Source organism: Colobus angolensis, unplaced genomic scaffold (assembly GCF_000951035.1).
Source record: "Colobus angolensis palliatus isolate OR3802 unplaced genomic scaffold, Cang.pa_1.0 Scaffold158, whole genome shotgun sequence".
NCBI classification, from domain to species: Eukaryota; Metazoa; Chordata; class Mammalia; order Primates; family Cercopithecidae; genus Colobus; species Colobus angolensis.
In genome coordinates, this window is record NW_012114688.1 from 10590889 (window position 1) to 10609104 (window position 18216).

General features: G+C 39.0%; 1 protein-coding gene across 1 annotated transcript in view; it reads left to right on the forward strand.

The window, feature by feature from the left end:
• The window catches only part of MSH4 (mutS homolog 4), a 135252-nt gene that overhangs the window by 22803 nt on the left and 94233 nt on the right, over positions 1–18216 (forward strand). Inside the window, exons 5-7 of the mRNA XM_011936943.1 lie at positions 3317–3432; positions 4955–5128; positions 9480–9652. Coding sequence (XP_011792333.1) covers positions 3317–3432; positions 4955–5128; positions 9480–9652 — 463 coding nt within the window. The remainder of the gene's footprint in view (positions 1–3316; positions 3433–4954; positions 5129–9479; positions 9653–18216) is intronic.

Sequence of the window (18216 nt, forward strand, 5' to 3'; positions counted from 1 at the left end):
CAGCCTCGCTGCTGCCCTGCGGTTAGATCGGTTAGATTGCCGCAGACTGCTGTGTTAGCAAGGAGGGAGGCTCCGGGGGCGTGGGACCCTCCCAGCCAGGCGTGGGGTATATTCTCCTGGTGTGCCCGTTAGCCTATAGAGCAGTATTGGGGTGGGAGTTACCCGATTTTCCAGGTGTTGTGTGTCTCAGTTCCCCTGGTTAGGAAAAGGGATTCCCTTCCCCCTTGCGCTTCCCAGATGAGGCGATGCCTCACCCTGCTTCAGCTCTCGCTGGTCGGGCTGTAACAGCTGACCAGCACCGATTGTCCGGCACTCACTAGTGAGATGACCCCAGTACCTCAGTTGAAAATGCAGAAATCACCAGTCTTCTGTGTCCTTCGCGCTGGGAGTTGGAGACTGGAGCTGTTCCTATTCGGCCATCTTGCTCTGCCCCCCCCAACTTTCATGTTTTGTTGTTGTTGCTGTTGTTGTGATTAGGTCTTATAATTATTTTGGTTGTAAGTAACAGAAATCTAATGTAAACTACCTTATGCAAAAAAGGAAATATATTGGCTTATGTAACTGGGAAGTCAATGGTTGAATAGATCCTGTTCCTACTGTCAAAGGTAAACAAAGCCAAACACTAGCTAAATATTTTAATCAGTAATATGCTCTTGCAACAGAGAAAAGAGTCCAGTGTGGACTGAATTGAGCTTCAGTTTATACTGGGCATTTTAATGGGAGAGTAAGGGAATAAGGAGGAGTAAGCACAAGCTCGTTAGAGTCAGGGAAGCAAGAAATTAGTACAACAAAAAGTAAGACCAGTTGCGGTGGCTCATGCCTGTAATCCCAGCACTTTCGGAGGCCAAGGTGGGTGGATCACGAGATCAGGAGATCGAGACCATCCTGGCTAACATGGTGAAACCTCATCTCTACTAAAAATACAAAAAAATTAGCCAGGCCTGGTGGCATACGCCTGTAGTCCCAGCTACTCGGGAAGCTGAGGCAGGAGAATCGCTTGAACCCGGGAGGCAGAGGTTGCAGTGAGCCGAGGTCGTGCCACTGCACTCCAGCCTGGGCAACGAGCAAGACTCCATCTCAAAAGAACAACAACAACAAACAATCTGGGTTTGCTGACTGGCACTTACCGAAGTTAAGCTCCTACTCTCCCACAGAGAATAGGAGCCAGGGACCCTATCTTTAGGTGTTAAGTGGAATACACAGTAAATTTTTTTTTGGCAGCCTGAGTTTTCTTAGGCTGGCATTTTATGAGAGGCTAAGGTCATCCTAGGGATGTGACTTTGAGCAGTTAGAAATACTGTTAGTGTTTCGTTCACGTCTTTATAGGCTGGATGGAGCGTTAGTTGAGAAGAAGGCTCATAGTAGCCCAGGTAGAGTTTGGTCAAAGAGCGAATCTTTATCACTACTCTCATTCCCCATATCATCCTTTTTCTACTGCAGATAGTTTACTTCTATGAGATTTAAGAAGATGATTGCTAATAGCTCAAGGCTGATATCATCTCAGCTTAGCTAACCCAAAGGGAAAATAATTTCTTTATTCCAGTGTCCATGTATGATTTCCAGGGAAGGATGCTGACTGATCACGCTTTGTTCATTTTCTCACACGTTAGAGTAATCACTATTTCTTGGGGTAGATACACTATGATTGACTAATCCTTTTGCTGTGGGATGCAGAATACTATGATAGCTAGGCCTTCCAGAATCATATGGAATGGGGGATAAGTCCTCCAAAGTCAAAAACAACATAATTTCAGTACATTTGAATAGTAAGGCAGTACAGCATATTGCTTAAGAATAGAGAAATCAGATTGTCCCAGTTTCAAATCTTGACTCTAAGTGACCTAGTAGAAGACACTTAGCTTCTTTGAGCTTCAGTTTTTTCATCAGTAAATTAGGAACAATAGGAGGTACCAACCTCCTAGAGAATTGATATTTTATATAGGGTAATCAGAGATGGCCTCATTGATAAGGTTACATTTGGGCAAAGTTCTGAATGGAGAGAGGGAGCAAGCCATGGAGGTATTTGTAAAAGTATTCTAAGCAGAGGGAAAATTCAGTATTATTATTATCATTATTACTATTATGACTACACTTACCATAAGAAGACCTTCATTAGCCAGGTGCAGTGACATGTGCCTATAGTCCCAGGTACTTGGGAGGCCAGGGTGGGAGGATCACTTGAGCCCAGTAGTTCAAATCTAGCCTGGGCGACATAGTGAGACCCCACTCTTAAGAAAAAAAAGACCTGCATTAAATCAAAAGCAATATGAAGTAGAAGGAAAATGGACTTCAAAGAAATCTAAATTTGAGTCTCAGCTTTGGCACAGATCAACTGTATAACATCAGAAAAGTTACTTGACTTTTCAGAATTTTATTTACATGAAAACCAAAGTTAATAAGATATGTCCCTACTTGGTCATGATATTTTTTTCACTCTTAACAGCTCTAATGTAGTCCATTGATATAATATTATGTTTTCTTAACTATTAGTTTTATTCAAAGGAGGTAAACCTTTTACTTAACAACTTGATGCTTTTTAAAAGTTCCATTATCAACTGGGTGCTGATGTCTCACACTGGTAATTCCAGCACTTTGGGAGGCCAATGTGGGAGAATCACTTGAGCCCAGGAGTTTGAGACTAGCCTGGGCAACACAGGGAGAACTTGTCTCTGCTTAAAAAAAAAAAAAAAAATTAGCCAGATGTAATGGTGTGCCTGTAGTCCCAGCTACTCAGGAGAATGAAGCAAGCAGATTGGTTGTATCCTGGAGTTCAAATTTGTGGTGAGCTATGATCATGCTGCTGTACTCCAGCCTAGGCAACAGAGTGAGACCCTGTCTCAAAAAGATTATAATTTTCTTTTTGTTCTAAATAAATTCAGTTTACTTTATGTAAATAGTATATCATAAATAGGTAGAATTGGTGTTTTCATCTTTTCACCTAGGACATTATAAGAATCTTCCCTTTCTCAATTATAATACACTATGGAAAGATGAATATAAAACTGTGAAAGATTATTTCTATACAAAAAATTACTAAAAGGTATAGACTTTCATGTTTATTTTTATTATTGTATCTAACATATTCCATTAAATCTCATAAGAGTAAGGTCTAATAAGAGATACAAACTGTACTATAATTCACTTAGCAAGGATAATCATTCTTTTTATATAAATAAGAAAAGTTCTTATGTAAATGTTGAAATTTTTATACAATATTTAAGTCACTTACCTAGTTATGAGCATGTGTTTAAGAAAGCAGTTTTGGGCAAGCGCATGGCACTTCAAACTTTATTTTGAAATTAAAACTTCTTTTCAGAATGTTAATTTTACTACTATCCAAAGGAAATACTTCAATGAAACAAAAGGATTAGAGTACATTGAACAGTTATGCATAGCAGAATTCAGCACTGTTCTAATGGAGGTTCAGTCCAAGTAAGTTATGTATTTATTTATTTTTTTACTAGCCCACAGCTACCAATATCTTATCAAGTAAGTTATAACTTAAGGAAAGCAAATAAATCTCCAGTATGAGTTCCACAAGGGCAGGGACTTTTGTCTGTTTTGTTCTCTGCTGCATTCCTACCACCTGGAAAATTCCCTGGTTCATAATACACAGTAATTATTGAAATAGTGAAATAGTTAACTAAAATTTATACACAAGGCATATATTACTAACTTAATTTATATAGAATTTCTCCAAATTAGTCATAATCTATTGACCTAATTGTTGCTGCTCACTTTACTTTGGAGTGAGAAGCTCAAGTAGCTATAGTAAACTGGAAATGTGAAGGCATAGAAGCGAAACACAGGTAAAGCTGTGTTCCTGTTTCTTCCTGTCTTTACTCCTAAAAGATTCAGCATGAGACAGAGAATGATATTTTTGGAACACATATTTCCTAGAACATACGAAATAGATACTTTCTTTGAGCTAGGTTGGATTACCTGTTTACTGAGTTAAATAACAATCATTCTCACTGAGATCATAACATACTTCTGTATACATTGAGACTTGATTCTACCATTAAAGTACCAGATTTTTCCAGGCTGGGCACAGTGACTCATGCCTGAAATCCCAGCACTTCGGGAGGTCAAGGAGTTTGAGACCAGCCTCAGCAACAGGGCAAAACCCCATCTCTACCAAAAATACAAAAATTATCTGGATGTGGTGGTGCATGACTGTCATCCCAGCTCCTTGGGAGGCTGCGGCAGGAGGATTGCTTGAGCCTGGGAGGTGGAGGTTGCAGTGAGCCGAGATCATGCCACTGCAACTCAGCCTGGATGACAGAACCAGACCATGTCTCAAAATAAATAAATAAAGGGCCGGGCGCGGTGGCTCAAGCCTGTAATCCCAGCACTTTGGGAGGCTGAGACGGGCGGATCACGAGGTCAGGAGATCAAGACCATCCTGGCTAACACGGTGAAACCCCGTCTCTACTAAAAAAATACAAAAATCTAGCCGGGCGAGGTGGCGGGCGCCTGTAGTCCCAGCTGCTCCGGAGGCTGAGGCGGGAGAATGGCGTAAACCCGGGAGGCGGAGCTTGCAGTGAGCTGAGATCCGGCCACTGCACTCCAGCCTGGGCGACAAAGCCAGACTCCGTCTCTAAATAAATAAATAAATAAAGTATCAGACATTCCCAACATTATCTGAATACTTAGAATGGTACATCAAAAATTGATGCAAATTACCTTTGATTGAATGTTATCTCCTAACACAGGATTTATCAGAATTTAAAGTCCCTTAAGTGTCAGACTTGAGCAAATTATTTATTTTCATTAATTTTTATGATTTAGAGGTTATTTACCTAGTTTTCAAAAATATGAAATATCTGTTTTACCTTTTCCTTTTGAGTTTAAGCAATGCTATGCAAATATTTATAATTTTTTTAAATTAAAGGGAAATAGATAATTTTTTATATTAATGACTTATAGTGATGTATTATTGGTCATCTTTTAGGTATTACTGCCTTGCAGCTGTTGCAGCCTTGTTAAAATATGTTGAATTTATTCAAAATTCAGTATATGCACCAAAATCACTGAAGATTTGTTTCCAGGGTAGTGAACAGACAGCCATGATAGATTCATCATCAGCCCAAAACCTTGAATTGTTAATTAATAATCAAGACTGTAGGTAAGATCATCCATTTTATTTCTTATAAAATATATCAGTATATTTTCTTTTTTTTCTATAAATAGTTACTTTAAAGTTGTTGTTTTTTGTTTGTTTTTTTTTTTTTTTAATTTTGAGATGGAGTTTCACTCTTGTTGCCCAGGCTGGAGTGCAGTGGTGCGATCTTGGTTCACTGCAACCTCTGCCTCCCAGGTTCAAGCAATTCTTCTGTTTCAGCCTCCCAAGTAGCTGGGACTACAGGCATGTGCTACCATGCCTAGCTAATTTTTGTATTTTTAGTAGAGACAGGGTTTCACCATATTGGCCGGGCTGGTCTCGAATTCTGGATCTCAAATTATCCACCTGCCTCGGCCTCCCAAAGTGCTGGGATTACAGCCATGAGCTACTGCTCTCAGCCTGAACTTCTTTAAATTATTTCATGGAGAATTGTATTTAAGAGGTAGGGTCTTGCTATTTTGTCCAGGCTGGTCTCAAACTCCTGGGCTCAAATGATTCTCCTGCCTCAGCCTCCCAAGTAGCTGAAACTATGGGCACAAACTGCCATGCCCAGCTAATGGTGTAGAAATATTGAATAAGCATGTTTCAAATCATTGTACTGTTATTGCTGAACTGGTCAGGTGTTTCACCAAAATCAAGTTTTAAAAAGACATTTGTACCAAATAACAAAAAGCAACCCCATTCAGAACTGGGTAAAGGAACTTAATAGACATTTTTTTCAAATGTCTGTTAATAGACATTATTTTCAAATGTCTATTAATAGACGTTATTTACAAAGAAGGTAAATAAATGACCAATAAGTACCTGAAAAGATGCTCAACTTTACTAGTCATTAGGGATCTACAAATCAAAACCACAGTTAGATACGACTTCACATCCATTAGGTTATAGGTTAAAATTACTCTGTCTTTGACTTTCTATGATATGCTGTGTTATCATAGCATAGAAAATCAATGACCAAGCCTGGTAGTTATTACAAAGTGTTTTATATTCAGTTTTACCTTGTCATGTTTCATAGTTTATTATTATTTGTCATTATCATTGTCAAACATTGTTTGACTTCCTGCTATGTATTAGGGATACAGATACTTAAATGATAGAATATCTGATTTCCAGCAGTTAGTATTATAGTTGAAAGGAACAACTGAGAAGTCTTTTCACAGACTTAAAAATACTCAGGTTAAAAGATGGATATTCTACCTACTGAACTATCTGAATAGCTGCAATGCTTCCATAGGCTTACTGCGTGTTCAGTGCCGTCTTACATCCATTGATTTCTATAACAAATGGGAGGTTTATGTGTGTCCCTTACCTCCTTTGTTCCCACATAAATAAGTTCTCAAAAAAGAAAAAAAATTGTACATGTGATGGGAGACCACCCCCAGCCAGTTGATATGAGTAGTTTCCTACAAATTTGTTTAAATTGGTATGACAAAAATCTGGTAGAATGATGACTAAATCTCAAAAGTCATTCTTGTTTCCTCTCCTTTCACACCTCAGATTTGATCCATCAGAAAATCCTTTTTATCTAGCCTTCAGAGTATATACCAGTGCTGGATCACTTCTCACCATTTCCAAGGCTACCACCCTAACCCAAACCTCTATCGTCTTTAGCATAGACTACTATAATAGCCTCCTAACTTTTCTTTCTGCCCTCTTCTTACCCTCCTATAGTTTATTCTCAACGTATTAATAGTAGTCAGACTGTGATATCCTTTTAATCCAGAAATCAGATCTTGTAACTCTTTTGCTGAAAACTTTCCAGTGGCTCTCCTTACATTTACAATAGAATCCAGACTCTTTGGCCTACAAGGACTTCTATGTCCTGGCTTCGATCAACTTCTTCATTCATCTCCTTCTATTCTTACCCCAACTTGCAAAGCTCCACTAACCTTAATCTTCTTTTTTGTTCTGCAGCCAGACTTCCTGGGCTTAAATTACTGCTATGCTACTTACTTGGAAATCTTAGACAAGTTACCTAATTTCCTCATACTTACATTCCTTCTGTTGTAAAATGATGTGGCCAATAATAGTGTCTCTCTCATAACATGGTTATTAGAATAAACAAGTTAATACATTTAAAACACTTAGAACCATTCTGGGTACATACTAAGTATCATTTTATGTTAGCTCTCCTCATTATTGTTGTCATGATTCCCATCCCATCATCATAGTCTTTGCTGCCTTCTTTTTAATCATTCAGTTCTCAACTCTACTGTCAAATTCATAGGGAAGTTTTTCTTAAGCAACCTAACTAAAGCAACCATCCTGGTCCTTCTCTGTATATTCCTGTTTTTTTTTTTTAATTTTTTTAAATTTTTTGAGACGGAGTCACACTCTGTACCCCAGGCTGGAGTGCAGTGGTGCAATCTCAGCTCACTGCAAGTTCCGCCTCCCAGGTTCACGCCATTCTCGTGCCTCAGCCTCCCAAGTAGCTGGGACTACAGGCGCCTGCCACCCAGGTCCAGCTAATTATTTTTTGTATTTTTAGTAGAGACAGGGTTTAACTGTGTTAGCCAGGATGGTCTCAATCTCCTGACCTCGTGATCCACCCGCCTCGGCCTCCCAAAGTTCTGGGATTGCAGATGTGAGCCACCACACCTGGCTTGTTTTTTTTTTTTTTTTTTAGCAAGTTTCTGTACCTGAAATTATTTTCTTGATATGATTATGTGTTTATTGTTTTTATTGTTTATTTCTCCTTCCTCTTTGTCTTGTCTTCAGTCATGGTCAGTAAACTGACAAAAGTTATTGGCAATGGCTGGGTGCCGTGGCTCATGCCTATAATCCCTGCACCCTGGGGAGGCCAACGTGGGTGGATCACTTGAGGTCAGGAGTTCGAGACCAGCCTGGTTGCCATGGTGAAACCCTGTCTTTACCAAAAATACAAAATTTAGCCATCGTAGTGGCACACCTGTAATCCCAGCTAGTCAGGAGGCTGAGGCAAGAGAATCACTTGAACCCTGGAGGCAGAGGTAGCAGTGAGCCTAGATAGTGCTACTATACTCCAGCCTGGACAACAGAGCAAAACTCTGTCTCAAAAAAAGGAAAAAAGTTATTGGCAATCGCCATTAGGCTGTAAGGTCCATGAAGGTAGGTATCATGTCCATCTTGTATGCCCAGTGTTTAGCATAGAGTTTTGAATACCATAAGGGCTCAAAAAATATTTGTTGAATATTAAAATGAATCAGATTTTTTACATGTATTATATGAAGTTGTCGAATAAATAGTTCAACTAAATGCATTTTTTTTTGTTTCTTTGTTTTTGTTTGTTTGTTTTAGACAGAGTCTCACTTTGCAGCCCAGGCTGGAGTGCAGTGGCACAATCTCGGCTCACTGTAACCTCTGCCTCCTGGGTTCAAGTGATTCTCATGGCTCAGCCTCCTGAGAAACTGGGATTACAGGTGCCTGCCACTATACCTGGCTAAGTTTTGTATTTTTTTTTTTTTTAGTAGAGATGGGGTTTCACCATGTTGACCAGGCTGGTCTTGAACTCCTAACCTCAAGTGATCCACCTGCTTCTGCCTCCCAAAGTGCTGGGATTACAGACATGAGCCACCATGCTTGGCCAGCATTCTTTAGAATAGCTCATTTCTTTATAAATCACCTAGAAATTATGAAATTCTCTTGTACTTGTCATTAGTACTACAGGATTATAGTAAATACTTATTTTAACAATATAAAAGTCCCTCCACTGTTAAGGATATAGTATTGATATCTTGCTATTATGGATGGAATAAATAGACTAGAAAACTTTATATTAGTCTGAATATTGTAACTGATGTATAAAAGAAGTCATAAAGTACAAGGAGATTCTATTCATCCTTGTTAAAGTGTAGTTCATTGACCAATAGCATATTTGGGAGCTTGTTCAAAATATATCTAAAAACATTTTTTTGAGACAAGATCTCACTCTGTTACCACACTGGAGTACAGTGGTGCAAGTATGGTTCACTGCAGCATCGACCTCCTGGGCTCAAGCAATCCTCCCATCTCAGCCTCCTGAGTAACTGGGACTAAAGGCCTGTGCCACCATGTCCAGTTAATTTTTAGTTTTTATAGACACAGGTTCTCACTATGTTGTCCATGCTGGTCTTAAACTCCTGGATTCAAGCATTCCTCCTGTCTTGGCCTGCCAGAGTGTTGAGATTATGGGTGTGAGCCACCATGCCTGGCCCAAAATGTAGATCCTCATGCTTTTTCTTAGACCTACTGAATTAGAAACACATGTAATTGTATGCACAGTAAAGTTTAAGAATCATTGCTGTAGATTATAGGATTGTTTAATTACAAAGTGAAATGAAATTTTCTTGCATTTTTCTTTGTATTCTTAATGACATTTCTTGTGTTTTGAAAGGAATAATCACACTCTCTTTGGTGTTCTAAATTATACTAAGACTCCTGGAGGGAGTAGACGACTTCGTTCTAATATATTAGAACCTCTAGTTGATATTGAAACCATTAACATGAGATTAGATTGTGTTCAAGAACTACTTCAAGATGAGGAACTATTTTTTGGACTTCAATCAGGTAAATCAATATTATTTAATGTTATAAATACAAATCATTAAAAAATGCAATTGACTTAGTTATTTTTCCATGTTTCTGAAAGACAAGTAGTGGTATAAATTCTTGTATTCTTTTATGAAAGCTATTTTCCTGAAATTTTCTACTGAATCCTGCAGTAAATAATTTCAGAGGTATATTATGTAATATATTTTGATTTCCTGTATGCTTTTCTTTTCCATTTTTTTCTGTTTTTTTTTTGTTTGTTTGTTTGTTTTGTTGTTGTTGTTGTTCATAGATACCTTATATTCTTTTTCTCCGTGGTAATCCTCAAAGACGGGAAGATTTGTCCAGACTAGGTAATTATCAACAGATAGGATGTAGTAGTTTCCTAGGCTGCTCTAAAAACTAATACATACTCCATGGTTTAAAACAACAGAAAGTTTTTGTCTTATAGTTCTGGAAGCTAGAAGCTGAAAATAAGGTGTCAGAAAAGCCATGCTCCCTCTGAAACCTATAGGGGAGAATCCTTTGCCCCTTTCTAGCTTTTGGTGGTCACTGTCAGTCCACGATGGACCTTGGCTCACAGGCTTGTTATTGCAATCTCCACTTCTATTGTCATGTGGTTTTCTCCCTGTGTGTATTCACATTGTCTTCTTATAAAGACACTAGTCATATTGTATTAAGACCTACCTTAATATCCTCACATTAACTTGATTACATTTGCAAAGGTGCAATTTCCAAATAAGGTCACACTTACAGATACCTGGAGTTAGGACTTCACAATGTCATTTGGGGGTCACAATTCAACCCGTAACATGGGATAAGAAAACTGCCCTTGCCTCAGGGTCTGTTTCTGGAGAACTCAACCTAACACAGTCACCAACAGGCATATTGCCAATTTTTTTTTTCTTCACTTTAAGTTCTGGAATACATGTGCTGAAATGTTCTGAACATGCAGGTTTGTTACATAGTTATACATGTGCCATGGTAGTTTGCTGCACCTATCAACCCATCATCTAGGTTTTAAGCCTTGCATGCATTAGGGATTTGTCCTAACACTCTCCCTCCCCTTTCCCTCCACTCACTGACAGGCCCCAGTGTGTGATGTTCCCCTCCCTGTGTCCATGTGTTCTCATCTTTCAACTCCCACTTACGAGTGAAAACATGCGGTGTTTGGTTTTCTATGCCTGCATTAGTTTGCTGAGAATGATAGTTTCCAGCTTCATCCCTGTCCCTGCAAAGGTCATGAACTCATTCTTTTTTATGGCTGCATAGTGTTCCATGGTGTATATGTGCCACATTTTCTTTATCCAGTCTATCATTGATGGGCATTTGGGTTGGTTCCAAGCCTTTGCTATTGTAAATAGTGCTGCAGTAAACATACAAGTGTGTGTCTTTATAGTAGAATGATTTATAAATTTTTGGGTATATACCCAGTAATGGGATTGCTGGGTCAAATGATGTTTCTGGTTCTAGATCCTTGAGGAATCGCCACACTGTCTTCCACAATGGTTGAACTAATTTACACTCCCACCAACAGTGTAAAAGTGTTCCTATTTCCCCACATCCTCTCCAACATCTGTTGTTTTCTTACTTTTTAATGATTGACATTCTAATTGGCATGAGCTAGTATCTCATTGTGGTTTTGATTTGCATTTCTCTAATGACCAGTGATGATGAGCTTTTCTTCATGTTTGTTGGCCACACAAATGTCCTCTTTTGAGAAGTGTCTGTTCATATCCTTTGCCCACTTTTTGATGGGGTTGGTTTTTTCTTGTAAATTTGTTTAAGTTCCTTGTGGATTCTGGGTTTTAGAATCTACCCTTTGTCAGATGGGTAGATTGCAAAAATTTTCTCCCATTCTGTAGGTTGCCTGTTCACTCTGTTGATAGTTTCTTTTGCTGAGCAGAAGCACTTTAGTTTAATTGGATCCTAATTGTCAATTTTGGCTTCTGTTGCCTTTGCTTTTGGTGTTTTAATCCTGAAGTTTTTGCCTATGCCTATGTCCTGAATGATATTGCCTAGGTTTTCTTCTAGGGTTTTTATGGTTTTAGGTCTTACATTTAAGTCTTTAATCCATCCTGAATTAATTTTTGTATAAGGTGTAAGGAAGGGATCTAGTTTCAGCTTTCTGCATATGTCTAGCCAGTTTTCCCAGCACCCTTTATTAAACAGGGAATTTTTTCCCCATTGCTTGTTTTTGTCAGGTTTGTTGAACATCAGATGGTTCTAGATATGTGATGTTATTTCTGAGGCCTCTGTTCTATTCCATTGATCTATATATCTGTTTTGGTACCAGTACCATACTGTTTTGATTACTGTAGACTTGCAGTAGTTTGAAGTCAGGTAGCATAATACCTTCAACTTTGTGTTTTTTGCTTAGGACTGTTTTTGGCTATATGATCCTTTTTTGGTTCCATATGAAATTTAAAGTAGTTTTTTCTAGTTCTGTGAAGAAAGTCAGTGGTAGCCTGATGGGAATAATGTTGAATCTATAAATTAGATTTGGGCAGTATGGCCATTTTCACAATATTGATTTTTCCTATCCATGAGCATGGAATGTCTTTCCATTTGTTTGTGTCCTGTCTTATTTCCTTGAGTTCTTTTTGTAGTTTTCATTGAAGAGGTCCTTCACTTCCCTTGTAAGTTGTATTCCTAGGTATTTTATTTTCTTCATAGCAGTTGTGAATGGTAGTTCACTCATGATTTGGCTCTCTGCTTGTCTATTATTGGTGTATAGGAATATTTGTGATTTTTGCACATTAATTTTATGTCCTGAGACTTTGCTGAAGTTGCTTATCAGCTTAAGGAGTTTTTTGGCCGAGACGATGGGGTTTTCTAAATATATAATCATGTCATCTGCAAACAGAGACAATTTGACTTCCTCTCTTCCTATTTGAATACCCTTTATTTCTTTCTCTTGCCTGATTTCCCTGGCCAGAACTTCCAATACTATGTTGAATAGGAGTGGTGAGAAAGGACATCCTTGTCTTGTGCCGGTTTTCAAAGGGAGTGCTTCCAAGCTTTTGCCTATTCAGTATGATATTGGCTGTGCGTTTGTCATAAATAGCCCTTATTATTTTGAGATAAGTCCCATCAATACCTAGTTTATTGACAGTTTTTTAGCATGAAGAGGTGTTGAATTTTATCGAAAGCCTTTCTGCATCTATTGAGATAATCATGTGGTTTTTGTCATTGGCTCTGTTTATGTGACAGATTACATTTATTGATTTGCATATATTGAACTAGCCTTCCGTCCCAGGGATAAAGCCAACTTGATTGTGGTGGAATTTTAATGTGATGCTGGATTCAGTTTGCTAGTATTTTACTGAGGATTTTCACATCAATGTTCATCAGGGATATTGGCCCGAAATTTTCTTTTTTTGTTGTGTCTCTGCCAGGTTTTGGAATCAGGATAATACTGGCCTCATAAAATGAGTTAGGGAGGAGTCTATCTTATTCTATTGTTTGGAATAGTTTCAGAAGAAATGGTACCAACTCCTCTTTGTACCTCTTGTAAAATTTGGCTGTACATCCATCTGGTCCTGGGCTTTTTTGGTTGGTGAACTATTAATTACTCCCTCCATTTCAGAACTTGTTATTGATCTATTCAGATTCAACTTCTTCCTGATTTAGTCTTGGGAGGGTGTATATGTCCAGGAATTTATCATTTCTTCTAGATATTTCTAGTTTATTTATGTAGAGGTGTTTATAGTATTCTCTGATGTTAGTTTGTATTTCTGTGGGATCAGTGGTGATATCCCCTTTATCATTTTTCTATTGTGTCTATTTGACTCTTCTCTATTTTCTTCTTTGTTAGTCTGAGTAGTGGTCTACTTTGTTAATCTTTTCAAAAAACCAGCTCCCAGGTTCATGGAGTTTTTGAAGGGTTTTTCATGTCTCTGTCTCCTTCAGTTCTACTCTGATCTCAGTTATTTCTTGCCTTCTACTAGCTTTTGAATTTGTTTGCTCTTGCTTCTCTAGTTCTTTTAATTGTGATGTCAGAGTGTCGATTTTAGATCTTTTCCCCTCTCTGATGTGGGCATTTTAGTGCTATAAATTTCCCTCTTAACCCTGGTTTAGCTGTGTCCCAGAGATTCTGGTACATTGTCTCTTTGTTTTCATTGGTTTCAAAGTACTTCTTTATTTCTGCCTTAATTTTGTTATTTACTCAGTAGTCATTCAGGAGCAGGTTGTTCAGTTTCCAGGTAGTTGTTCAGTTTTGAGTGAGTTTCTTAATCCTGAGTTCTAATGTGATTGCACTGTGGTCTGAGAGACTGTTATGATTTCTATTCTGTTCCATTTGCTGAAAAGTGTTTTACCTCCAATTTTGTGGTTGATTTTAGAATAAGTGCTATGTGGTGCTGAGAAGATTGTATATTCTGTTTATTTGGGGTGGAGAGTTCTGTAGATGTCTATTAGGTCCGCTTGGTCCAGAGCTGAGTTCAAGTGCTGAATAACCTTGTTAATTTTCTGTCTCATTGTCATCAGATTCACCAAGGTTGAAATGAAAGAAAAAAATGTTAAGGACAGCCAACAAGAAAGATCAGGTTATTTACAAAGGGAAATCCATGAGACTAACAGCAGATCTCTCTGCAGAAACCCAAGCAAGAAGAGAGTGGGAGCCAATATTCAATATTCTTAAAGAAAATAATTTTCAACCCACAATTTCATCCAGCCTAACTTAACTTCTTAAGTGAAGGAGAAATAAAATCCTCTACAGACAAGCAAATGCTGAAGGATTTTGTCACCACCAAGCCTGCCTTACAAGAACTCCTGAAGGAAGCATTAAATATGGAAAGGAAAAACCAGTACCAGCCACTGTCAAAACACACCATAATATAAAGACCAACAACACTATGAATAAATGGCATCAACTAATGTACAAAATAACCAGCTAGCATCATGATGATAGGATCAAATTCACACATAACAATATTAACCTTAAATGTAAATGGGCTAAATGCCCCAATTAAAAGACACAGACTGGCAAATTGGATAACGAGTCAAGACCCATCAGTGTGCTGTATTCAGGAGACCCATCTCACGTGCAAAGACACACATAGGCTCAAAATAAAGGGATGGGGGAATATTTACCAAGAAAATGGAAAGGAAAAAAAAAAAAACAGGGTTTGCAATCCTAGTCTCTGATAAAATGGACTTTAAACCAACAAAGATAAAAAGAGACAAAGAAGGCCATTACATAATGGTCAAGGGATCAATACAACAAGAAAAGCTAACTATCCTAAATATACATGCACCCAACACAGGAGCACTCAGATCCATAAAGCAAGTCCTTAGAGACCTACAAAGAGACTTAGACTCCTACACAATAATAGTGGAAGACTTTAACATCCACTGTCCATATTGTTAAATTTAACGGACATTTTGGTTCCCTTATTTGAATAAGAAAATTGCCCTGGGCAAAATACATCAACAGAAGCTTCTCAAAAGGAAGACATACAAGAGACCAATAAACATATGAAAAAATGCTCAATGGTCACTAATCTTCACAAAAGTACAAATCAAAACCACAATGAGATGCCATCTCACACCAGTTGGAAGAGCTACTATTAAAAAGTCAAAAAATAACGGATATTGGCAAGTCTGCAGAGAGAAGGAAATGCTTATACATTGTTGTTAGGATTATAAATTAGTTCAGGCTCTGTGGAAAGCAGTTTGGAGAGTTCTCAGAGAACTAAAAATAGAATTACCATTCAACCCAGCAATCCCATTACTGGACATATACCCAAAGGTAAATAAATTGTTCTCCCAAAAAGACACCTGCACTCGTATATTTATTGCAACATTTTTCACGGTAGCAAAGACATGGACTGAACCCACGTGCCCATCAACAGTGGACTGGGTGAAGAAAATTTGGTACATATACACCTTGGAATACTATGCTGTCATAAAAAGAATGAAATCATGTTCTTTTTGGCAGCATGGATGTAGCTGGAGGCCATTATTCTAAGTGAATGAATGCAGAAACAGAAAACCAGATATTGCATGTTCTCACTTATATGTGGGAGCTAAACATTGGATACACATGGGGATATAAAGATGGGAACAATAGATATTGGGGACTCCAAAAGGGGAGAGGAGTGGGGCAAGAGTTCAAACATATTGGGTACTATGTTTACTATCTGAGTGCTGGATTGAGTCAAAGCCCAAACTTCAGCATCACACAATGTATCTATGCAACAAACCTGCACATGTACCCCATAAATACAAAATAATTTAAAAAAAAAAAAAAAAGAAGAGAGGAGGTTCCAAGATGGCCAAATAAGAACAGCTCCAGTCTGCAGCTCCCAGTGTGAGTAACACAGAAGACAGGTGATTTCTTCATTTCCAACTGAGGTGCTGGGTTCATCTCACTGGGGCTTGTCAGACAGTGGGTGTGGCCCACAGTGCAGGGTAGGGCATCACGTCAACCAGGAAGTGCAAGGGGTCCGGAATTCCCTTTCCTAGCCAAGGGAAGCCATGACAGATGGTACCTGAAAAATCGGGGCACTCCTAATACGGCACTTTTCCAATGGTCTTAGCAAATGACACACCAGGAGATTATATCTTGTGCCTGGCTTGGAGGTTCCAAGCCCACGGAGCCTCACTCACTGCTAGCACAGCAGTCTGAGATTGAACTGCAAGGCAGCAGCAAGTCTGGGGGAGGGGCGTCTGCCATTGCTGAGGCTTGAGTAGGTAAACAAAGCTGCCTGGAAGCTCCAATTGGGTGGAGCCCATGGCAGCTCAAGGAGGCCTAACTGCCTCTGTAGACTCCACCTCCGGGGGCAGGGCATAGCTGAACAAAAGGCAGCAGAAACTTCTGCAGACTTAAACGTCCCTGTCTGACAGCTTTGAAGAGAGTAGTGGTTCTCCCAGCATGGAGTTTGAGATCTGAGAATGGACTGCCTCCTCAAGTGAGTCCCTGACCCCTGGGTAGCCTAACTGGGAGACACCTCCCAGTAGGGGCCCACTGACACCTCACATGGCCGGGTGCCCCTCTGAGACAAAGCTTCCAGAAGAAGGATCAAACAGTAACATCTGCCGTTCTGCAATATTTGCTGTTCTGCAGCCTCGGCTGGTGATACCTAGGCAAACAGGACCTTTAGCAAACTCCAACAGACCTGCAACTGAGGGTCCTGATTGATAGAAGGAAAACTAACAAACAGAAAGGACATCCACACCAAAACCCCATCTGTATGTCATCGTCATTGAAGACCAAAGGTAGATAAAACCACACAGATGGGGAGAAACCAGAGTAGAAAAGTTGAAAATTCTAAAAATCAGAGCGCCTCTTCTCCTCCAAAGGAATGCAGCTCCTCGCCAGCAACGGAACAAAACTGGACAGAGAATGACTTTGACGAGTTGAGAGAAGAAGTCTTCAGAAGATCAGTAATAACAGACTTCTCCGAGCTAAGGAAGGATGTTCAAACCCATCGCGAAGAAGCTAAAAACCTTGAAAAAAGATGAGACCAATGGCTAACTAGAACAAACAGTGTAGAGAAGTCCTTAAATGACCAGATGGGGCTGAAAACCATGGCACGAGAAGTATGTGATGCATGCCCATGCTTCAGTAGCTGATTCAATCAAGCAGAAGAAAGGGTATCAGTGATTGAAGATCAAATGAATGAAACAAAGTGAGAAGTTTAGAGAAAAAAGAGTAAAAAAGAAATGAACAAAGCCTCCAAGAAATATGGGACTATGTGAAAAGACCAAATCTACATCTGATTGGTGTCCCTGAAACTGACAGGGAGAATGGAACCAAGTTGGAATACACTCTTCAGGATATTATCCAGGAGAACTTCCCCAATCTAGCCAGGCAGGTCAACATTCAAATTCAGGAAATACAGAGAATGCCACAAAGATACTCCTCGAGAAGAGCAACTCCAAGACATAATTGTCAGATTCACCAAAGTTGAAATGAAGGAAAATGTTAAGGGCAGCCAGAGAGAAAGGTCCGGTTACCGACAAAGGGAAGCCCATCAGACTAACAGTGGATCTCTCAGCAGAAAGTTTAAAAGCCAGAAGAGAGTGGGAGCTAATATTCAACATTCTTAAAGAAAAGAATTTTCAACCCACAATTTCATATCCAGTCAAACCAAGCTTCATAAGTGAAAGAGAAATAAAATCCTTTACAGACAAGCAAATGCTGAGAGATTTTGTCACCATGAGGCCTGCCTTACAAGAGCTCCTGAAGGAAACACTAAACATGGAAAGGAACAACTGGTACCAGCCACTGCAAAAACTTGCCAAATTTTAAAGACCATCAATGCCAGGAAGAAACTGCATCAACTAATGAGCAAATAACCAGCTAACATCATAATGACAGGATTAAATGCACACATAACAATATTAACCTTAAATGTAAATGGGCTAAATGCTCCAACTAAAACACAGACTGGCAAATTGGATAAAGAGTCAAGACCCATCAGTGTGCTGTATTCAGGAGACCTATCACACATGCAGAGACACACATAGTCTCAAAATAAAGGGATGGAGGAAGATGTACCAAGCAAATGGAAAACAAACAAACAAAAAAAGCAGGGGTTACAATCCTAGTCTCTGATAAAACAGACTTTAAACCA